The sequence below is a fragment of the Anser cygnoides genome, chromosome 1, assembly GCF_040182565.1.
Source record: "Anser cygnoides isolate HZ-2024a breed goose chromosome 1, Taihu_goose_T2T_genome, whole genome shotgun sequence".
In the NCBI taxonomy this organism is placed as follows: Eukaryota; Metazoa; Chordata; class Aves; order Anseriformes; family Anatidae; genus Anser; species Anser cygnoides.
The window spans coordinates 60,942,012-60,966,129 of record NC_089873.1 but is presented as its reverse complement, the minus strand read 5'-3'; the positions used below and the strand labels follow the sequence as shown (position 1 = coordinate 60,966,129).

The 24,118-nt window shown below is 42.1% G+C and overlaps 1 protein-coding gene across 3 annotated transcripts in view; it reads left to right on the top strand.

Moving 5' to 3' along the window:
* Positions 1-24,118, top strand: part of TBXAS1 (thromboxane A synthase 1) — a 247,195-nt gene that overhangs the window by 9,031 nt on the left and 214,046 nt on the right. For 2 of the 3 annotated variants that reach the window (XM_013173135.3, XM_013173133.3), the window contains one exon: positions 6,913-7,113. In XM_013173135.3, coding sequence (XP_013028589.3) covers positions 7,016-7,113 — 98 coding nt within the window. In that variant the 5' untranslated portion in view covers positions 6,913-7,015. Of the gene's footprint in view, positions 1-4,158; positions 4,423-6,912; positions 7,114-24,118 lie in introns of those variants that run through there. The other variant, XM_066997785.1, reaches the window with a different exon arrangement.

Sequence of the window (24,118 nt, the reverse complement as noted above, 5' to 3'; positions counted from 1 at the left end):
CAGTATGAGGAATAAAATGGATGAGCTAAAAGTCCTGGCCCAGTCCCGCAACTACGACATCATCGGCATAAGCGAAACCTGGTGGGATGAGTCCTGTGACTGGGGTGTTGCGATAGATGGTTACAGGCTCTTCAGGAGGGACAGGCAGGGTAGGCGAGGTGGTGGGGTGGCGATGTATGTGAAGCAGGGGCTGGACTGTGTGGAACTTCAGGTCGGCGATGGCAAAGTTGAGAGCCTCTGGGTAAGGATCAAGGGACGAACGAATAAAGGGGATGTCGTTGTGGGAGTCTATTACAGACCGCCTGGCCAGGACGATAGCGCCGATAAATTATTCTTTACAGAACTAAGAGAGGCCTCGAGATTAACTCCCCTTGTCCTTATGGGGGACTTCAACTTGCCAGACGTTAACTGGGAGTGCCACATGGCTGACACGAGCAAGTCCAGGAGGTTCATGAAGCACCTAGATGATAACTTCTTGGTGCAGGTGCTAACGGAGCCAACTAGGAAAGGTGCCCTCCTAGACCTGTTGCTAGAAAACAGAGAGGGTCTGGTGGGAGATGTGGTGATTGGTGGCCGCCTTGGTCATAGCGACCATGAAGTGGTTGAGTTCAAAATTTACGGTGACAGAAGGAAAAGTGCCACCAAAACCTCATCCCTAGATATGGGGAAAGCAGACTTCAGGCTGCTTAGGGAACTAGTCAGCAAGGTCCCCTGGGAAACTGCTCTTGAAGGCCTTGATGTCCACCAGTGCTGGTCATTCTTTAAGCGATGCCTCCTAGAAGCACAAGATCAGGCAATTCCTAAATATCGCAAGTCAGGCAGGCGGGGCAGGAGGCCGGCGTGGCTGACCAGGAACATTCTAATGGAGATTAGGCGGAAACAGAGAGTGTTTCGCTACTGGAAGGAGGGCCAGGTGTCATGGAAAGAATACAGGGATGCTGTTCGTGTTTGTAGGGAGAAAATTCGTGTGGCCAAAGCACACCTAGAGTTGAAGCTGGCTGTGTCTGTGAGAGAAAATAAAAAGGGCTTTTTCAGATATGTGAATGGAAAAAGGAGAACTAAAGAATACATAGGGCCGCTCCTTGACAGGGAAGGTCTCCTCACAGACAATGACATAGGCAAAGCAGAGACGCTTAACGCCTTCTTTGCCTCTGTCTTCAATGCCGATGATGGGCTTCGGGACCCAGGGTGCCCTGAGCTGGAGGACCGGGACGGTGGGGATGACAAACTCCCAACCGACCCTGAACATGTGCGGGATTTGCTACTCCACCTGGATCCCTACAAGTCCATGGGTCCGGATGGGATTCATCCCCGGGTGCTGAAAGAGCTGGCGGACGTCATCGCGGAACCTCTCTCAATTATTTTTCAACGATCCTGGGAATTTGGAGAGGTCCCGGTAGACTGGAAGCTGGCAAATGTTGCGCCGATTTACAAGAAGGGTCAGAAAGAAGACCCTAGCAATTACAGGCCTGTCAGTCTCACGTCAGTGCCTGGTAAAATCATGGAGAAGATGGTTCTCGAACTTATTGAGGCGCACCTGGGGGACAAAGCAGTCATTGGTCCCAGCCAGCATGGGTTTGTGAAGGGTAGGTCCTGCCTAACTAACCTGATTTCCTTTTATGATAAGATCACCCGTATGATGGACCAAGGGAAACCAGCTGATGTGATTTTTTTGGACTTCAGCAAGGCTTTTGACACGGTTTCCCATAGGATCCTACTGGACAAAATGTCCACCATACAGCTAAATAAAAACATCATACGATGGGTGAGCAATTGGCTAACGGGCAGGGCCCAAAGGGTTATGGTAAATGGGGCTGCGTCAGGCTGGCGGGCGGTCACCAGTGGGGTCCCTCAAGGCTCCATTTTAGGGCCGGTACTTTTCAATATTTTTATAAATGATCTGGATGTAGGAATAGAAGGTATTTTGAGCAAGTTTGCTGATGACACCAAACTTGGAGGAGTTGTGGACTCGAATGAGGGTGGAAAGGCCTTGCAGAGGGATCTGGATAGGTTGGAGAGCTGGGCGATCACCAACCGCATGAAGTTCAATAAGAGCAAGTGCCGGGTCCTGCACCTGGGACGGGGAAACCCTGGCAGCACGTACAGACTGGGCGATGAGACGCTGGAGAGCAGCCTAGAAGAGAGGGATCTGGGGGTCGTGGTAGACAGCAAGCTGAATATGAGCCAGCAGTGTGCCCTGGTGGCCAGGAGGGCCAACCGTGTCCTGGGGTGCATCAGGCACGGCATCGCTAGTAGGTCAAGGGAGGTGATTGTCCCGCTCTACTCTGTGCTGGTGCGGCCTCACCTCGAGTACTGTGTGCAGTTCTGGACACCACAGTATAAAAAGGACATGAAACTGTTGGAGAGTGTACAGAGGAGGGCTACAAAGATGGTGAAAGGCCTGGAGGGGAAGACGTACGAGGAACGGCTGGGCCTGTGGTCACTGGGCCTGTTCAGCCTGGAGAAGAGGAGGCTGAGGGGAGACCTCATCACAGTCTACAACTTCCTCGTAAGGGGGTGTCGAGAGGCAGGAGACCTTTTCTCCATTAACACCAGTGACAGGACCCGCGGGAACGGGGTTAAGCTGAGGCAGGGGAAATTTAGGCTCGACATCAGGAGGGGGTTCTTCACAGAGAGGGTGGCTGCACACTGGAACAGGCTCCCCAGGGAAGTGGTCACTGCACCGAGCCTGTCTGAATTTAAGAAGAGATTGGACTGTGCACTTAGTCACATGGTCTGAACTTTTGGGTAGACCTGTGCGGTGTCAAGAGTTGGACTTGATGATCCTTAAGGGTCCCTTCCAACTCAGGATATTCTATGATTCTATGAAAGCGGCTTCCTCAGCGTGGTTTCACACTTGCAGTGTAGGCCTTTTGGAGATCCAGTTCATTGGAGCGATTTTATTCAAGGTGGTTCAAGAATCTTCCATGAGTCCACGGTGTCCTTTCAATGCTCCTGTCTGTTCTGAATGCAGAGCAGGATCTTTATAAGTGGACTTTGATGCCTCGGTGGTCTGTCCATTGAGTAGTTTGTCATAGTTTCTCATGTGGGAGGTTAAGACCACCTGATTAATCTGCTTGGTCAGTCCTTAAGCAGGGATAGCAATAATGGAGTCATACAAGCCAGATGTAAATCCCTCTGCTCTAACACATTAATATTCTCAGTACTTTGGCTATTAAGGTCGTTTTAAATATATATAAAAAACTCTGAGAAATGTACCTTTGATCTTTTTGATTGGTCTACCTTAAAAATGTTAAGAATTCATTTTTGCTTTGGAAAGGTTTTTGTCTTTAAATTAATATCATATATACTTACACAGTTTTGTACATGAGCTTTGTTAAAGCTTATATGTAAACTGGTCTCTGATTAATCTCATGTTTTTTAAGCTGTTCTGTGGTATTTCATTTGCAGTATTTTGTGGCTGAGCTGTCTGTGTAACAGACTTCCTTGATCTGAAGACTACGCTACAAATTTCTGTAGAGAGAAACTGCTATAAAATTTAAGCTTAACACCTTTCTAGACTTCCTTCATCTATGGTAAAGTTGGTGTGGTTCAGCCTTAATGAGATTATTATAGACCTAAAACAGATGAAGTAGAATAGCGTGAGAGGATTTGAATTTGGTCGTTAGCAAGAGCTCGTGGTTAGTCTAGCTGGTTAGCCATTAGCCTCTGAAATAAATGAAAGTACATTTTCCATTTGATATGCTTTGAAGACTGGTCAAAATCCTTAACATGATTTAGGTCTTCTGAGAAGGCCTATAATCCTGCTTTTTTAATAAGCTCTGTATTTCTTGTCTGAGTGATAATTTGTTTACGTCAAGCATTGCTGAGGCTCACTGCCATGTCGGTATTAATTTTGAAGTTGAATGCATTGTTTTGGAAGAGCATTTATAAAAATTATTCCTGGAATTAGAATGGACAGGAATTTAATGTATGAATGCTTCCTGGAAAACCTGGGTTTTCTAGATGCCTTTTTTTTTTTTTTTTCCTTTATCAGTTGAGGAGCACTTCAGCTGCTCATACTTTGAATGCACTAATGCACTTCCCTTTTTAATATTTACTGCCGTGAACATGTGTGCAAGCTGAAGTTCAATCCTGAACAGCCAGAGCTGCTTCTGTCTTGTAGGACTGACTTTCGCTGGGGAGCTCCAAGTCTGCGGTTATGGCAGTGCTGGGGAAAAAAGGGTGGATGGGTATCTTGAGCATAAGTTTGCATTGAATGAGGTGGAGATCCATGGACTTTCATTGCTGCAGAAGAGAAGAGCTCAGATGGCACCACATCAAGGAGCTGTGAACCTTGGTAGATATTATCTTGAGAGAAGCCTTGTGAAAGCAAATGCAGATAGTGCTGCTGACTCATAGGAGATGGACAGGAAAAGGCTACTTCCACTTCTGCTTATCTCTGGCTTCCTTCAGCATGCGGTTAATGAGGACTTCGTGGCTGTCTCCGTAGTTCTTTAATATCCTTATAATCAGCCTGCTCAATGTGTCTCCATAAAAACAGCTGGGAGGTTGGTGAAAAATATTTGTGCTATTAGCTAGTTAATAAGAATGGCATTTCTTATGTAAATGACCTGTAAAGAAAGAGGGGACACTGGAAGTAGGACTGATAAACAGCCTGTTTTTATTGCTGCCTACATCCCTGATTCCTTTCCCCTGTCCCGCAAAGTATTTTATGGATTTTTCTGACTCTTTATGCAGCTGAAGTACTTAACTATGGGATGGTAACTGCAAACATGTGAGTCAGCAGTGAGGAGTATTCCAGGTAGGTTTTGGAAATAATGCTGCATGCCACCCTTCTTAATAGCTAGAGGTGCCGTGTTAAAATTCTCTAGTAAGAAACAGGTGCTGAGGATTAAAAATAAACCCCCAACATCAACAGCAGAAAATGACAATGGTTGTAGTTGGGTGCTTGATTATGTGTTCTCTTCCAAATTGGATGCTGATGCGAGAGCCTGTTTTCTTTCACAATGTGTGTGTTTAAGAATTGTTCATCCCACCTACCTCCCAGTGTGACTGGGACAAGTCTCCAGTGTAATTCTTAAAAAAACAAGCAAGGTCTGTACTTGGCTCTGTGTTTGCTGAACTTAGTAGGAGTTCAACCACAGTCTTGAATAGGAGAGTATCGGTCTTCTGTATGCAGATAAATATGACCTTTAATTAAAAAGCCAAGTAAATGAAAGCACAGTGAAACAGGAACATTATTTTTTAGCTTCTACATTTGTGGTGGTTGGTTTTCTTTCTTTTTTTTTTTTTTTTTTGAAGAGACTTTAATGCATATAGTTATTTGACTTTAAAAAATTATTTTCTTTCTTAAAGTCCCACAGGATCAGTTGCTGGTTGGGATTGGCTTGTGCCCACTGATTAATTCCTTGCGTCACTGGTTTTGAATCTTATTGCAAATGTTCTTGGAGAACTTGGCAGCAGTAAACTGGCAGAGCTGTTATGGACCCAGAATAGCAATAGCAATGTTAATACAATAAGCAAGGTTTTCTGTGATCTACTGTGCTATTCTGTGGAGCTGATGAGCTGGTTACCACCTTTTACTTATTCTGCAAGGATCTGAGGCTGGAAGGGAATTAATGCAGTTGTGAAGCACAGAGAACCAAAATAGCAGTGATTCAGTTAGAGTAGAGCCAAATCTTCTTAAAATTAAACTCCATTGTGTTAGAGACTTTACTTTTTTGATACCTATATTATTAACTTCTCTGATAAGAGCAGGAAATGTAATACAGTGATATTGGAGGAGCCTTGCACATTAAATCTAAGCTATTATCTTGGGGTTGTATGAGAAGAAACTGCTCTTCATCTGGTGTGTTATGGGAATCAGATGTTGCAGACTGTTTTTCAAGGTTACCATGTAATTCACAAACCTAGGTTTTTGGAGTAGTTTTAGTTTCCTTAACTTTCAAACAGGCTGTACGGAATATATGGGAAGGCTGCAGTGCATATACGGGTATTTGTAGCTTCATAAGTAACAAACTATATACTGCATAGTTTCAGGGAATTTTGTCATGGGCAAGTGTTTACCCCAAGCTGCAGCAGTTCGTGTTGCAATCTGGAATATTTTTTATACTGGTATTAACTAACTTTGTGTGTGACAGGTTGATGGTCTTCTCTCGTAGATGTGCTTCAATGTTTGTATTTATATTTATGTTAATCTGGATACTAGAGATACTCTGCCTACCCCTGTACTGTATCTCTGGAGAGGCTGGTTAATGGTAATTCCAAAGGGGGCACTGCATTGAGCCAGGAAAATGTGCTGTAGTACCTGTGAAACTGAGATGAGCCAGTCAAACAGTGCCGCATGAGCGAATCGACTAGTGCGGCTGACCTGACTGACATGCCTGGTACTACAGTTGGGTTTTGTGCTCATTACTTTCTCTTTCTATATGAGTCTTGTAGTAGTGGCATTAGAAGAGGTTTTCCCTAGTTCCTCCTTTTAGCTGGGAAAATTTAAAGTTTATTGGGTTCCGTTCTTTTAAAGTATAACTGGTTTGGAGATTTAGTGCTAATGAAATTGTCTATTGCAGAAATGCTCTGTTTTTGCTACTTCACAGAATGCCACTCTTTGTATGCTAGAGCACCACTGATGAGTCTTGTATTCTTCTTCCGCAATCTGTATCGTGGTCAGGCTCTCCGCCCCTCTTTCTTTTTCCCCACATTTTCCCCAGTCTCCCACACTTGATATCTAAGAACCTATTTGACCACACTGATGTCTTAAGCAGTGGATGTGTAAATATTTACTGACATGACGGTCAGCAAGAGGGAGGGGAGGAATTGCTACATATTACCCATTCAGTAAACCTTCAAGTTTTCTCTCTGAGTGTGCAGTCGATGAGAACAGGAAAGGTTTGCAGTTGGTGCTTGACTTGCTGTATTTCTCTCTCTTGGTTCCTGTTTTTGTTGCAGATGTCATTCATATAGCTGTGAAAGGCTTTATCAGCTCTTGAGGAGACCTTCCCCTGCACACACACACTCATACCATTCAAGGCTGGCACTGTAGCAGAGGAAGATGGAGCTCGTAGATCTCCTGGCGTTTTCCTCCACAGAAATGAACAGCACAACTCTCACTCTGGCTTTGCTGGTGGTCTTCATGGTTCTGCTGTACTGGTAAGTGATAACAATGATGTGGGCTGTGCGTCACACACAAAGCCTGCTGAAGTTCCCCCAACATCTACGGAGTCTTTCTATTCTCGAGGTGAAATTGGAAGATAATTGGCTGCAAGGGATGTGGAGGACGAGGAGGTTTGGATGCAGAGGTTGAAATGAATGCTCACAAAACTCATGTTGCTGTTTAAAGAGTTCTGTCTCCTTGCAATATTTTCTCTTAAGTGCTTTACAAACAAACTGTTCACAAAAGTTGCCATCAAAATTAAGAACTTATTACTGTTAGTTTCTTGTTAATTTCTGCAGGCAGCAGGAACATTGGTGCTGGTCAGAAAGAAACAGTACTTGTTGCAGGGTCTTGTTGGACTCTTTGTACTATGCTGCACACTTGTCACTTGCCAGTTTTCTTGGCTTAGGTTTACAGGCACTTTAACTGCTGCTTGAATTTCTTCTCTTGCTCTTTCCACACTGAGTAATAGATACAAATCAGAATAACAGCTGCCCTACTGGTAAGCGCAGTAAGTATTACAATGAGCTATGCTGAAATGAGGGGGGGAAGAATACTGCCCTGTCCAGATAATTTATTTTGGAAATTAAATTGGCTGATCTGGGAATGCTTTTCTGGCTGTTTTTACTTGAATACCTTTTCAAATCCTGCTTTCCAGTCAGGAGAAAAAAAAAGTTTTTTTTATTTCCTCATTTATATGTATGTTCGAGAAAAGGTTTTAGGGACAGTGGCAGGAAAAGAACCTCATAATAAAACACAAAGCTAATCTAGAAGAAAGTAATGATGGCACCATGAGTTCAGCACAATTGTTGTAGCAGTGTAAGCGGTGGATCATTTCTGTTCATGTTTCTTTATTCTTTGATCCTGTCAAACTTTGTTCAACTTGTTTGTCAAGGGAGAGTCTAGAGAGATTAAAAAAAGAGTCAAGTCAAGCCCCTATTTGATGTGCATTGCCATATCAGGTAGGTAGATGAGCCTGCTTTCTTAATAAGATCTGCTCAAAACTCTGGCTCAAATAATCACAAAAGTCAGTTACACTGGCTTTGAACTTTATTTGGGGAAAAAAAATGGCAAGGCTACATCTTTCAGTAAATCCACGCTGTTAAACTGCTGACCCGTGGATGTGTGTAAGCTTAAAGTGGTGGGAGAGAGGCCAGAGGCAGAGGCACAGTTCAGAAATGCAGCACATGGGCTGGTGAGCTCTGGCAGCCTGTTAGGTGGCTGGGAGAGCCTGATGCTCCTCAGTAGTAAATGTCAAGATGTGCTAAGGTCTGTGACGAAACAGAACTGTTCTGTGCAAATGTACTGTGTGTTCTGGTGTATGCTTCTCCAGAGCCTCGCTTTAGGGCTCACTTTAAGGAAGGCTGTTCTTCCCGTTGGAGGGAAGACATGGGAGCTCTGTGCAGAATCCGGTCTTGACATAAACAAAGCTGGATCTAATGGCAGACTGAAATCAAACTTGAACCAGACTGTGGTCAGTCAACTGCTGAACTGAGTATGTGCCATAGAAGTTGCAAGAAGTCCAATTTAGGAGTGAGGTGGGAAATTGCTGTACAGTAGAGATACACCATTCAGTGTTTCTCCTTTCTTGGCTGAAGATGAGTTCTGTGAAGGCATTGAGTAAAGGAAGCTCGAGTTTTATGAGGAGAAATTTTTTATACCTTTACCTCTCAGTGGTTATTGCTAACTGATCTTATTGATCTGCAGGTGCAAGTTGGTTTCAGGATACTTTATTAGATACGGCTGCCTTTAGGCCACTCTTCCAATGAGAAGCTGGCATTGCTTCTTAAACTTGCAGTGAAGCATCTTGGGCAACATACTTGGGCTTATTGGTAGGTTTGCCTAGTTGACCAAGCTATTCAGATCCATTTATTTCAGTAAAATGCAATGACCGAACACATAAAGTTAGTGGCTTGAAACATATCTACAAGCATGATGCTTGTTTTTCTAACCTGTCAGTCTATTCATATAAGATTCTATTTTTTCTAAAACCTGTTTTATATTGCAGCTCTATTTGAGCGAATGAGTTAAATCCAACTCATGCGCATAGCCTCCTTTATTCTCAGCTGAAAGCTTGGATTCAAGGAATTGGTTAAAGAGTATGTAAGGGGTTGCTAATAGAAAGGCAAGTCCCTCATTCTAGAGATTTTTTTTATTACAGTCATATTGCATGCAGAATTGTGTCTCTCTTCTAGGAGTTAGAGAACACAAGTGTTACATATGTCAGGAGTAGTAATAAAGTAATAACTGCTCAAGTTCCTTATTCTAAGCCTTACTCTCATATTTTAATAACTTCTGAATCCCTCTTTTTTTTTTTCTTGCCTTTTTCTGCCAGCATTGTAACTTTTCAGAAGGGGAAGGGAGGAATTAATATTTGCTGTTGTAAAGTTTGTTATGATAGTAACTTCTGATTGATCGGGGTTTTAATGTGTCTACTGTTTTGTGAGTACAAAGAGAAGGCAATTTGTCCAACCTTTTTGCTTTAAAAGGCTTTCAGGCTAAACAGAAGGCAGTTGTAGGTAGAGAAGTGAGTTGTTACAATTCTAGTGTGCGTTAGATTTACCATGGTGTTGTCAACTGCCATGTTATTGAGCTATTTCCTTAGCATGATTATTGTGGATGGGTGGTACTCAGTGGTTTAAATGACACCCTTGAGTTGCTGCCCATCAGCTAAGCCTCTGCAGCTGCTAGTGTGTGCATTGTGAGGCCAGCTGTGATTTATCACAGTTCAGCTGACAGGTGATATCTTGCTAAGTTGTGATAAGACCAATCTCTTCACATTTCTGGGTAAGGTGAGGTCATATGAAATGAGGGGAGAAGCAAGGGTTGGTTGGGAAAGGGAGGAGAGGCTGTAGCGGTTTAAAAATAAACTTCTGGAGAAGACACAGGTCTTGAGAGGAAACTTGGATGCTTTGGCCATTCCTTAGACTTTGTAGTGCAATTCAGATCATCAATGATTCTTTATAAAATATCCTCTAACAGCACACCTGATTTCTTATGTATCATCATCAGTGAAATATGAGGATTGTTCTGGTAGTGTATTGTGTCAGCCTTAATTCAGTGACTGTAAGCTGTGTTTATCCTCCATATGGCCTTAAATCTGCTATAGGGAGAGGCTTTTTAAGTCAGCCGATCTAATTTTGGGAGTGGAGAGAACAGAAGCTTCTTGGGTACACAATCTCTTTGGATTTAGAACAGGGCGAACAAACATGAAGCTGCTTTTTCTGTCTTCTGTTAATGTAACTAATGTGCTCAGGTCTGCTTGCTGTCCTCCACTTCTGAAGGACTTACTTTTCCATTTCCCTCCTCATCTTTGCTACTTGCTATCTGTAAAGTGTTTTCCCGTAGATCTCATACCATGGATTCTTCAATGGCTGTTGCCACTTCCTTACTATTGTGGTAGACAATGAAATTTTACTGCTTTACTGAGAACAAAAAGGTGGTATATGGCTGAGTACATAAAGCCTGGTGATACCAGAGACACAACACTGAGTGCTCTTTAAAACAAACAAAAAAGCAAAACAAAAACAACAACAACAAAAAACTCTCATGTCTATGTCGTTCCCACCCTCTATGATTTCTGCTAGCCAAGCTGATTATCAGATCGGTTTCTTCTAAAAGTACTTCCTTTCTCAATTCCAAGGACTGCTGTCTCTATTTGTTTAATCTCTGAATCTTAGGGTTCTTTTTCAGGCATGAAATAAAAACAAACACTTAAGGTAGGAGTGGGGTTAACATCTACAAATCCTAATGATATTAGAGAAATTGACTGTATCCACTGTACTGAAGAGTACAGTGGTATATCTTTGCAACATATTGTTCATTTTCCTTTCAAGTGTATGCTGAGTTGGGTATCCCATGCTTGGCTGTAGCTGCAAACATTGTTTTGTGTCTTTCTTTTTGCCGTCTGGGGAGATGTTTGATAAAATGAAAGCAGGAGTTTATCTCGCTTTAAAGTTTAATGTACCATAAGCTTAGCATTATGAAGAAGCTGTCACAGCATTCAGATACCTGTGTTCAAACTGGATTATCAAGCCCTTGTCTAAACAAACCTGTTTTTTTTCAAAAACTTGGAGGTTGGATGGGAGGTGTTTGTTTATGTTTGTAAGATACACGTCTAATTGCATGCTTTCAAACATAGCAAAATATATACCAGTAATGTCCTTGTCTGTTTCTGAAAAGCTAAATTGTTCAGAAAGATGCCATTTTTACATTGAAGTAATTTTATGATCACTCGTGTAACAGAAATACGTAGACAGTGAGAGACTTGGGTTGCCCTGGGTTGAGACACTGTCCACACATTGCATAACAAGTCAATTCCGACCCAAAGCATTTACTGTCACTGATCAACAAGAATGAAAACTAAGCCTTCTTTTTTAAATTCTGTCCTTAAGCCTGGACACTTGCATACACTTAAATGTAGGTGATGCTAACACATGGAGGACAATGCGTTAAAGTTCACTGGCTGATACTGTATCTGTAGTAGGCCACTTTAGAAGTTACAAGTTAATTTCAGGACAGTGGTATTTTGATACAGGTGACTTCAACGCTATTGCTTGTTTGGCATTACTTCACATCTGTGGTTTGGGAAAACACTATGAAAGAGAAAGCTTAGGTATATCTGTCTCCAAATAAAACTCTGCTCAGGTTTTGCAGAACTTTGTTGTTTGGGCTTGAGTTAGGCAAAACTGAGATCAAATACATCCCTATGCTTATGGTTTGAGTGCAGGTCTAGGGTGAGCAGGTCATTCTCTCTGACACATGCAGATATAGCTTCCAGACAGATCCATCATCAGGCTGTACAAAACTTGGATCCTTTCAGAAAGAAGTACTGGTTGTGGGTGGGTATGCCCAGACTGTTCTGGCTTTCTCTAAAGCCGTCAAAGGTGCAGTGCTACAAGGTCTGCTGTCTCTGGAAACCAAAGCCTGGATATGGAGCACCAACACACATCCATAATGATGTATTTCTCTGCTCTCATGTCAGGCTCATTGACTTGAGAGGTTCAGAGAGGCATCCTACTCCTCAGATGTTTAAGCAAGCTTGTTTCACCTGCTGTCAGAAAGCAGAGCTTTGCAGACAGTGAGTGCTCAGGGGTTGGTGCTCCTGGGCTGCAGCTGGGCTCCGGCTGCACGTTCACCAAGCTCTGCCTGCTGAACTCTTTTCATCTTGTGTAGCCCTCCCACAGCAGTGGCTGACTTCAGGTTTAGGCTATCAGGCTGTGATTCCTTCTCTTTTAGCTATATCAAGTCTCTGGGTGAGCCTGAGAAGGAGCAGGGTCTTTGCTTATTACAGCTTGGTAGTTTCTCAGTTTGCATTGATTCCAGCATTAGTTTCACAGGGGCAGAAGGCAGGGAAGTTTTGTGTTGTTTTTTTTTTTTTCGGTCGTCTTTTTTTTTTTTTTAATATTCTGTTAACCCCAGCTGGTTTTTTTTTTTTTTTCCTAAAATGGCCATTATGTCAGTGGAAGTCATTCTGCTCCCCTTTATTCAAATGGCCCATTATGGAAGCTAGAAGGATCTGACTCAACAGGAAACATCAGCAAACTGCTGTTGATGACAGAAAAAGCTAACAGATTCCGAATGGTCTTTGTCACGCAGCTTTACATCAAGCAAATCTGGAATTCCCACTAACGCGTCAAACATAATTTGATCCCACAGCTGTGCAATATACGACCTCCTCTTCCAGCTAAATCATCTCTAGGTGAGCCTGAGAAGGAGCAGCATAAGCTGCTAAATTATAATTTGGAGGAGTGCCATACCACAAATGACTAAATGCTTTCTTCCTTTGAAAACAAGGTAGATTTGATCATCCAGAATGAGGTTCACTCGCTGCCCTGATTATGCTGCTTTTAAGTAAACAAGGTTCTCTATTTTGGGGGAGAGGTAAAACAGTCTTCCAGAACTGCAGTTGTATCTTCAGCTTTATTCTTTGGGGTTCCCTCAAGGGCTAAGTTGTAACACCTCTGTTATCCTGTTAAAGGTGGTTCAGCCTTTAGTGCTGGGAAATTTGGTTTTTGCTTGCTTGCCTGCCCTTCGTTACAACACTCGGAGACCTCCTACGTTCATTTTTAAAAAAAATTAGAGATTGCATGGCCAGCAGTGTTTATTTGAAGGTCCTCAAGTGCTTGTTGGTTGTGCTGTTTTTTCCTTTTTTTTTCTTTTTTAAAGGTGCTTTATCCTAACACACGTGTAAAGGCATCAGTCTCCAGCCTATTTGTTCCTCATGGTCTTCACTTTTGCTTAAACACTTTCATTCCTCATCCCTTAAGCACAAATGGATTTTAGTGCAGAGAGATTATAGTGTTAATTGTAGAATAAGGTAGACCTACAAGGATAAGTTAGCTTCTTTTCATGAAACAAGTATATTCACTTCTCTCTCTTCTGACATCATATCCAAATCTAGCATCCACTGGAGCATAACCAGTGAACGCTGTGAGGTTAGCTAATGCATGCAAATGCCACTGGGTGACAGGAGCTGGATCCAGCCCTTAAGCAGTCCCATTTCTGCTTTCCCCTCCTGCAGGGCTGGAACGGACTGGGTCTGATCTCGAGTGGGTTACATAGACAGGAGAGACTGGCAAGGGATTGTGGAATTACTCTGGCCTCTCCACCAGGCAGCTTCTGCCTGGGAGTCTTCTCTGGTGTTTTGTTTAACTCTCCTGGACTAGCACGTTGGGTTTAGCTTCTGATCTGCTGTTTAGCTTGGGGCAGGTTGGTTTGTTTATCTTGGCAATATGCAGATACCTCACAATGTAATTTTCGGTGCTCTGCACTAACTTCTGGGAACTCCTGCCTCCATCTACTGACTATATGAGGAACATGAGGAGCTTAACACACTGTCCTTGGTTCACCAAATGGAATTGAAATTAAAGGAGGAAAGAAGGCAGTGAAAAATCTACCTTAGCGAGAAGGCTCCGGCTGCTTGAGCAGTGGGGCAATCCATCCCATTGCGTGGAGGCTGTGTCTGTGCAGGGAATTGAGACTCAGAGGGGTCTCTTGGGGAGCCTGATTTCTCTTTAAAAGAAAGCTGCCTACTATTCTTTGTTTCATTTTGTCTTTCCATCAGGCTTCATCAATGACAGTGTTGGGTCTGTGTTGTCCTCACTGCTGGCTCACTGTTAACTAATGCCTTTGACTGCTGTGTCTTGCTCCTCTTTAGGGAAGTTTTATACAATATTTAATGGAGCTGCCTGAAAACCATTTTAAAATACAATATTGACATATTATTGAGACATTGTAATTAATGGTTTCCCTTGGCATACCTGAATACCTTAGATGTTTTTTTTCCCGTTATCTCGCTAGGTTTGTTTTTTGTATTTCTTCCCCACTGAAGACAAAGTTTACTGTTCGGTGAGCTCGCTGTGTGCTAACTGCTGATAATTCACAGCAGAAAAAGGTCGAAGTATTTTCTGGTTTGGGTCTGGAAGTGCATTTATTTCACTTTCACAGAAATGGTGAATGAGTTTGAGAAAATGATGTTCAATGTCGGTCTCTTTGTTCTCTTTCTTTATGCGCCATTGTGTAAACTGGTGACAATTTCTTTTAAAATCTGCTTGTTCATTTCACATGCATTTTCTATGGCTGAAGTAACTTTGCAGGTCAACAGGGATCTGAGAATTTTAATGCAGGGCCATCTAACATATGGGAGATTGTCCATATAGTAGTTTCTTCCATGGCCAGCCCTTTCAATGGCTCTGCAGAATGTATACCGTTGGTCTGGGATAGTTTTCTAAGGAAGCAATAAACAGGTGAAAAGGGCAAAAACTTATATTGGTTTGGTGGTGGTTGTTGTTGTTGTTGTTTTTAATAGGAAAAGAAGCTGAATGTGTCCAGCAATGGCTGGAGAAGGACAGGAACAGAGGGCCGGGAACAGAAGGATATGACTCCACATTAAGTGGAAGGGGGCTGTTACAGATTGAGGCCAAGTATGTTTGGGAAAGTTGAGGCTGGAGTAAAGGAACTCAACTGAGATATATGTTGGGAGCAGGAGGGCATGGGGTCAGTGGCTATATGCTTGTGCAGGCAAAGTCTACTTCCTTGGAAAGAATAGTTCCTTTCAGAAGACAGAAACCTTGTGATACTTGTCGGCAGTTGAGGGATACGGGAAGGATGAAAAGGCAATGGACTTCAGAAGAGATGGGTAATTGGTAACTATACGATCACAAGCTCCTTCTGTTTGAATGCTATTGGATGGGAACTACTGGCAGAGTTTTGAACCTGTAACCCAGAGTATTCTTTTAAGTTATTCAGTAGCAATAAATCTGATGTAATCTGTGCATGTATGTTTGTGGTTTCTCATCCAAAAAGCTCCAAAGAGCTTTTATGTAAACACCCTCTCAGTAGAGCTATAACAAGATGAAGAGGTTGTGGAGGCACGTGGTTTAAAATGTGGGAAAGACATGAAATATAGCCACCCTGGGAGAGGAAGGAACAGCTAAGTATGTTGCATGCTAGCAGGAGGAAAAGAGTGAGAGAAGAAATGGTGGTCAGGACTGCAAGGGCCCTCTTCCAAGTCTTAAAATATCAATGTGATTTGTGTGTTCTCCAAAGACTTTAACAAACCTCTGAAATACTCATCATGGGTTGAGGTACGGCAATCTCTCCAAGAGATCTCAGTATAAGCTTAATGGAAGGTACACTGAGAAGCTAAACATCTATGTAAGGATAGAATCATTAAGGTTGGAAGAGACCTCCAAGATCATCTGGTCCAACCATCCCCCTACCACCAATGCCACCCACTAAACCATGTCCCTAAGCACCAGATCCAACATTTCCTTAAACACCCTCAGGGACAGTAGATTTCAGTGAGTAAAGCACCACTATCCTGGATTGTTTTATGTCTCTAAAAGTTATGTGAGGTATTGCAATATCCAGTGTGGGATTCTGGGTTGTCCAAATATTTTCTCAGTAGCCAGTCAGATCAGACCTCTGGCTGAGAGAGACAACACAGCTTTAAGGAGAGCAAACGCCTGTTGGTGGTTCCAGAAAGACTTCAGATCCAGCCTGTAGATAATAAAATTGGGCTGTTCTGGAATGATACTCAGCAACCTTCATTTCTAGACATATATCTGGCCTGCTCTCATCTCCTCTTAAGAGCCAAGAATAGGTAGTACAAAGATAAATGATCAACAGTTTTATGTTAACTCTTCCTGGCTATGATAACACACCTTGAGGTCTTTGGAGTTCAGAAGAATTGTATTTTAAACTTTGTCTACCAGAAATGTTTAGACTTGAGTTAGTTTTTCATATTTTGGATACAATGCACAGTAGTTACATTTCTAAAGTTTAAAATTATTAGCAGTAGTTAATTAGCGGTTTCACAACTTATTTTCTTTCCTGAGAATATGACTTTTTCTTAATACAAATGGAAGTCATATCAACTGGAGTGGAAAGCCAGCTGTCTGGTGTTCTAGGGCACAGAGCTCTGTTGTTGAAAGAAAGATGATCAGATCCTGGGTGTCAGTCCTAGAGTGAGGAGGCCTCCCCAGAGCAAGGTTGTGGAGGGAGGCTGGAGTATTCCTCTGGGTACACAGTGGTTGTAGGACCATAAGAATCTGTGTCTTCAAAGGCCATAAGGACTGGTGTATTTACAGTGTAAGGCTATTCGTTCAGCCAGGATGCAGGCTGCGATTTGAGATCTGGGATTTGAGTGGTTTGTCCCTTAACCTGCTTCCTCAGTTTCAGTAGAAGTGAGCTATTAACAAGCACTGCAGGGAGGACCTCATTTCCATGACAGCTAGTGACTCAGTTCCTCTTGTAAGCCTTGACTATATCACTGATGGACATTTTTCTACTTAATTTTTGACATTTCTGGGGCTTTTGTGCAGCAAAGCCTTTTCTCCCTCCTTCCCCCCTTTTTATTTACGTTCCTGAGTGAGAGTGTAGCCAAGCAGCAAGCTCAGTGCCATGGAAGCATTTTATATTTTGAGCAGAGATAAAAATCTCATTCCTTCTATAAACAAAACAAATCAACAGATGATGCCCAAGAGAACCATTTCTCTATAGCCATTTTCCTCCAGCTGCTTTCTATTCTGTGCGGCTTGCAATGCACCATATGAAATACGTGTGTGCCTTTGTATGTGCAGAACACAGGTTTCCTCCAGACAGTGGCAGCTCCACTGAAAAAAACAAAAAATACTACCTCCACTATTTTTCTTCTACAATTCTGTAATAATAAGATTACTAATAAATAGATTACTAATAGAGTTATTTGGTCGTTTCATAGCATATAGTTTAGCAATGCAAGAGGATATGCTGAAGGAACTCTGCAGTTGCAGATGCTATGTCTTTATTCTGAATGGGTTCGGACTATTGTCTGTGAAAGGATGAGGGGCAGAAATAATCTGAGTGAGTCTGAGTGCCTCATAAACAGGCGGGGATGAGGACACAGCCAAAAGGCTTATTTGGAGTTTGCTGCTCTGCATGTGCTTTCATATGCCTGTGCCTGTGAGGAGCTTGTGTCTACTGCTGGAGTGGCTTTGTGGCCAGGTACAAGCCTGTTGGAGGAATAAGCCTGGTGGAAGGCATGAGAAGTGGCCCTTCTAGCCTGTTGAAAGCCCTTGGCTGTTGACACCTCTTACTTTCCTGCTTTTGTTTAGTGAACAGTTCAGAGGCTCAAGTGAATGGCCAAAAGCCGTGGTAGAGAGGGGTGAGACCAGCAGCACCACGGAGGGAGACCAGGCATGGAACAGATCAGAGCGTGCTGGATGAGGACATGGCAGAGAAAGTGCACAGTGAGCTCCCATGTGGTCAGGAATAGTTGCAGGTGAGTTCCTGGCAGAGGGGCAGCTGCAGGTGCCTCTTATCTCAGCAGCATCTTGCTGCTCATCTCCTCCCTTCTGTACAGGAAGGGGGGGGGCTAAGCCAGATGTTCCTCAGCTAGGGCCTGGAGGAATAGCATTTGTCCTTGCGGGGAGATAGTCAGTGGCCTCTGAGACTTGGAGGAACTTGGAGCTGGTGTGGGGGGAAGCGATAAAACTTGGCAACACCTCTTCTTGTTTCCTCACAAAGTGTGGTTTAGAACTGATGGGAAAATACTGTGGCTTCTCATCCAAAAAGCTCCCAAGAGTTTTTATGTAAACAGCCTGAATGTATACATGTATGTATACACATATGCATACATGTGTATTTATATATATGTGATTAGGAACAAACATCTTCTAAGAAGAGAAGCAAAACATAACTGAGCTCATCCATGGATAGATCGTGCTAAGTCCCCAAAGCAACCCCCTTATCCCATCTCTAGCCAAATGACTTCTGGCAGCCAAGGAAGTAACCTTGGGTAAAAACAATAGAACTTTTACATTGGGGATGTTAGCTACTGACCCTGAAGGTATTTTATGACACCACCTTGGTTTAGTCTTGTTTATCTTCGTTCTGTGGTAGATACATTGTCCTGAGTTTCTGGAAAAAACCTGCAGCCTGTGTATGCAACTCCAGCATCTATCGTTAGGCTATGCAGGCTGTACTCTCGTGTTCATCAGCACTGGATCAATCCTCAAGACAGATCTAATTTGGACCAGGATGGGCATGCAAAACAGTTTTAATTTAATTAATTGGAGTAACTTATACCATTTCTGTTATGCTATCGGGAGAAGGCAAGCTGTACCCGGTCTGGTTCAAAGTTCGCTTTTCCATATTAACAATTTGGAATTAACAGAGCTTGTTTTACTCTTACCAGATCAACACTTCTGGATTGTGTGGCTGAGATGGTTTTGATCAAATGTTTCTTGTCTAAAACTGGATTTACTGTATCGTTAAAACAGGGTCTTAAAATTACTTGAGAACTTGATTCCCTTTGCTTTGTGCAATTGCCCTAGTAACGTTAAGGAGCAGAAAGAAAAGGACAGTAGAAATATTACTTACCACCATGTGAAAATTAATCAGTTTTGTAAGTAGTTAATCAATTTTTTAAGTCTTGTATTTGTGAATGAGTTTCTCAAGGTGATTTTTTTTGTGTCCAAGCATTTAGACCCATGATATCGTTCAGGTTTAAACTCAGAGCTTTGAGGAGATAGTGTTGTAACGTAGCTGACTCTTTCTGCAAAGAAGCAAAATATTTTAGCTGCTCAGTTCTTCTGAAAAATTGTCTTTAAACAGAGATAGTTAACAGTCAGGAATCTTGCCCCAGTTGTTGGTGGCAACGACTGGTTATTTTTCTTGGTGATGTTATTTTGTGTCAAGTTATAGAGCTGACTGTAAAATTTAAAAATGTTTCGGTAAAGTTTACGTAGAAAACTTGTCTAATTTGTAAACCAAGAAATTATGAACTTTTAAATAACTCCTGTAAGCTGGTTTACCAATATACGCCCTTTAAATTCTTAGGCTGAATTTGGCTTGCATTGTTTAGACCAGTGATAAAGCATGTTGTTCTTTTTCTTTCCTACCTGAGAAAAGTTAGAAATAAGTCTCTTACCTCTTGACTTTGACATGGACCTTTTTCTGGCTAAAAGTGTTGCTAAACATAATATTGATAGTGTAAAAAAACTAACCCACACAGAAACCCAAGCAGCACCATAAATCTTTCTCTGACGCTGCTTGCACTGGTTATGTAAATAAAAGAAAATTGATGCTGTTTGCAGGATTGTGATGATACGGGAGAAATTGCTCTTGCGTGATAGAAATTTTATGCGCGTATGTGTGCCCTCTGTCCACCCACCCACCCACCCAACTCCTGTTGTTTTGGTTAGCTCTGGTGCTGGCATACATACCACACAACCACTAACTGAGGCTGAAAAGGTCCTTTCTCAAGGTTTCTGAGAAGATCATTACAGTGTCTTTTTTATCTTTTCCTTGCTTAGCAAAGACCTTTTGATTGAAAAATATATTGTCTGGTTTGGAAGGAATTACTGTATCTAGTCAGACGCTAATGACTTTCAATTGAATGTGGTGGATATGGGTTCCTGTGCCAAACAGTTCATAGAGATGTAGTATACTAAGGGACGTTTCAACCCTGTGCCTGTTGATCCCCAAGGATGCAGCTGATCCATCTATCTATCTATATATGCACTTTTTTTTTTTTAATTACACTGCATCTGTCAATAACCGATGGCCAAAATCATTATCAATGTGTTAATTTAAAGATCAGCATTTTCAAAGGCTGGGCAGTTTCAAGAGCTTTCTCTGAGCAAGTTGGAGGCTTTGTCTTGTAGGCTGCGAGCAAATTGTTACAAAACACAAGAGAGTTGGTAGGAGTTTGTGGAATCAGAATTAATTGACAATGGTTTTTCAAAAACCACTTCTTCCAATTTGAAATAAGCTGTTAAAATAATTTAGAAGTGTTATGATAGTCCCTTGATACATGTTGGTAGCTTTGGGTTAGACACATAAATAACGTTGAAAGAACTATATTTAGTTCCAGACTGATCCAAGGACAAACTGAAAAACTGAAGGTCAAATAACAAAACAAAGAAAAGAAAATTATAGCCCTCCTTATTCTCTTCTGCAGCATGCTGCTTGGCAGCTGTGAAGGTTCAATACTGGGGAATTTGTCACTTACAACTCTTTATGATTTGTACTTTAAGTAAAGCAAATAAGCCTGGAATGCGTGTACTTATTGACAAAAGCACATCACTGAATCCTGTCAGGCTGAATCTAGACTGGAGCTTCTGAGTATTGCATAATTGCTGGGGCCTGGATATTAAAAGGTCTACGAGAGAACAGTTGCTCAAGGACGACTTCCCCCATGCTCTGTCTTGACCCTTGTGCTCTAGGAGCTTCTGCCAGGAACTGAGCCAAAGTGTAACCAGGTACTAAACATGGGACTAAGACAGCTGGATGATTGTTACATATTTATTTTGTTCAAGCTATCAAAAATGTTGAACTACAGGAACTTCAGATCACTCCTTACTTGAGATAGCTAGAAGTCCTTGCTGGAACAGGAGTTTAAATAGTTGAAGTGCAGAGCTCAATACTTCCAGTCACAGAGATGGGGCAATAAGCTTCAATCCATGGGAGACAACTCTGAGCTGGGAGTGCTTTTTTCCTCCCTGATGGAGGGACCTATGCAGCTTGCTGGTCCTGGCAGCACCCAAGGTAGGAGCTAGACTACATCATCTCTATCTAGGAAAAGCATCTCACTTGCATGGCTGCAGGCCACATCGGCACTGTTAGAGCCGTTGGACCAGATCTCAGTGGCCGTGACTGTTTGTTCAGCTTAAGATCTGCACAAGGTTGGTTAGACTCTGAATGCTCAGGCTGATGCTAAATTGATGATCATCAGTGATGTGATCTATGCAATCACGTTTATGCTATGTTACACTTGACCTAATCTTGCCAAGCCTGATCATGCCAGCCTGTCATCTTCCCAGCTCCCCAGCATGCCCAAAGGACTTGCCTAGTGGCCAACCATGTCACAGCCCCTGAGGCCAGATCCCTTCCCTGGGGTATCTGTTGGCCAGTTTGCTCCAGGTGACAAATTCAGTTTGCCATTTCTTTTAGGGAATAGAAGTAGTAAATGGTGTAATTAATTCTTTTCAGAGGCTTCCTTCCTAAAACTAGTTTCATGCTAGCCTTTCCAGTCCTGAGGTGCACATGAAACCTTTCATTCAGTTAGAATAGCAGGGTAGGATCTCACAGACTAACAGCTTTTTAAAATTGGGTAGTACACTTTATATCAAATATGTGCATTGTATGGACAATGTTTATTCGGAAAAAAAAAAAGGCTACTAGTTGGATAAAGATCAATGAATCCTTAGCAGACCTTAAAAATGAGTGGGAACATATGTGATACAACTTGGCTGGCCAATGGTTCCTAGGTGTATGCGTTCAACTCTGAAACAGCAACATTCAGTGCAACTGGCTTGTCTTTCTAAGATGGAAACCATTTTTTTATGTAATCTGTGTTTTTGCAATTTTATTCCAAGTCTAGGATTTGCATTTCAGAGGTAATGGGAAACAACAATTTCCTTCTTATCAGCTGACTATCAGTCAAATTTCTTCTGTGGCAATCTCTCTTTTTTTTTTTTAATAAAAATCTTTTTGTGGTGGTATATGTTGTGTCTAAAAATAAAAGAAATCAAATTAGAGGCCCAGTAATTAGGGCTATCCCTTCAGCAGTCTCTCTGGAGAAGTGAAGAACAAATTGGGATTGTCCTCAGAGTCCCAGCTGATGCCTCACTTTTGGCCTGGTTGTTTCTTTGGTTCCTGAATTTATGATATGTTTAATCTTGACAATGTTTCAGAGTAAGATGTAAACTGAGTTGTGGTTTAGAGGATTGGTTGAAGTCTTATCGTGGCCAAGGCTCATGTAAACTGAAACTTGAAACTTGGCCTTAGAAGAATTAGAACACTAATTCTTGCAAATATGTCTATTACCAGACATGTTTCTAACAAAAGGTTGTTTGCCCACTTGTTTTTTGCTTCAGCGTTACAAGGAACACTTACACAAGCAGCATATCTTTTCATTAGTTTAGTTGTGCTGTTCATTTATAGGTACGCTTTCTTTACCTCAGACTTTTACAGATTATTTGCAGACTAATTCTGAGGTCATAAGCTTAGATATGCATACATATTATTTTTTTAACCACCAGATGGGTTAGGAATTTCTGGGTAGAATAGGGAGTTCAGCAGTGCTATGGGTGAATGTGAGTACAGCTCTGGTTTTGCTTTAATAGAAAAAGAATGACACTTCCATGTGCATGCACAAGGAGGAGGAATAAACTTCTATTTACCTCACTGACTACCAAAAAGAATTAAAAAGGAACTCCCAACCATCACTATTTATGGTATGTCACCATGGCATCGTTTGGAGTTGTTTTTGGAGGGCCATTAACTGCGCTATCTAAAAGCAAGCAAGCAGCCAGCATTCTTCTATCTGCCAAGAGCAAGTTAAATAGATGCTTTAAAATTATTTTTCACCTACGAAGAACATTTTGTTGTTCTTGTTTATTCTGTAAGGGTGCTCAAATGCCCAGGTTGAAGTCACAACCAGCCACATCAGGAGAAATAATCTTTACGCAACATGCTATCTAACTATGCGTGCCTTTGTGACGAGAGGAATATACCTTTCCTAGCAAAACCAAGTAAGAAATATCTTAGGAGCATAGAGGGCTCAATTATGATCTTTATTACCTTGCTGTAAAGCAAGAGCAGCACCACTGAACTCCTTGGAGTTGCCCTAAATTGAAGTGTGAGCTCTGAAATACAGAGCAGAATAAATTCACTTTATAACATGTTAACTTGGAGAAGACAAGTCTCTGTGGCAGTCCCAGCAGGATTACCTGCATTCAATCAGTTTCAGGGCTTGTATATCCAGCATTGTAGGTAGGCTTGGGAAGCTTATTTTGCAATAGAAATGCCACCGCTCTTCCACAGAATTCTCCAGTAACAGCCAAACCCCCTAAATAATCATCATCCCTACTGTTCAGTGTGTCAGTACGAGAAACAGAGGCGCAGGGGAATCTTTCGCAGTTCTGGCAGAAAATGTGTGCCTCAGAGAACAGGAGACTTTCCACTGGCGCAGGTCCTTGCTTTTAATGTCCTGCCTCTTTGGTGAGGGATGGCAGCTTATGGCACAGTTCTGTAGGGGGTGGGTATAAGCTTTCCATGCGGCTACGAAAGCCTCTGGCACTTGGTTCCACTGCCATGGACAGAATGTGGAATTGCAGAATTTTTTAATGCTTAAATTCATTATTCAAACTCCAAAATATTGCACAGTTAGCTTGGGGGCGAAGGGAGCCCTAACCCTAATGACTTTCAGTTTTGCTATTTAAGTCATAAACAAGTGTTAACTTACTCATAGGTTTGAGGACTTTGAGATTATTTTCAGTTCTATGTAGCAACCACAAGCCTAGAAATAAGATTTAGTTGGAGCCCTTTACCCATGCCCAAACTCTACTTCTTTATGCAATCATGCAGCTTTAAAACTGATGCTTTCAGAAAAATTCAAATAATGAGGGATTCATGATAAAGCCGTGAGATTGTTTTGCCAGACTTACTCTTGTGAAGCAGAACTAATAAAACTTTAAGGAAGAAGCCTTAGCCAAGTTCTTGAAAGTAGGC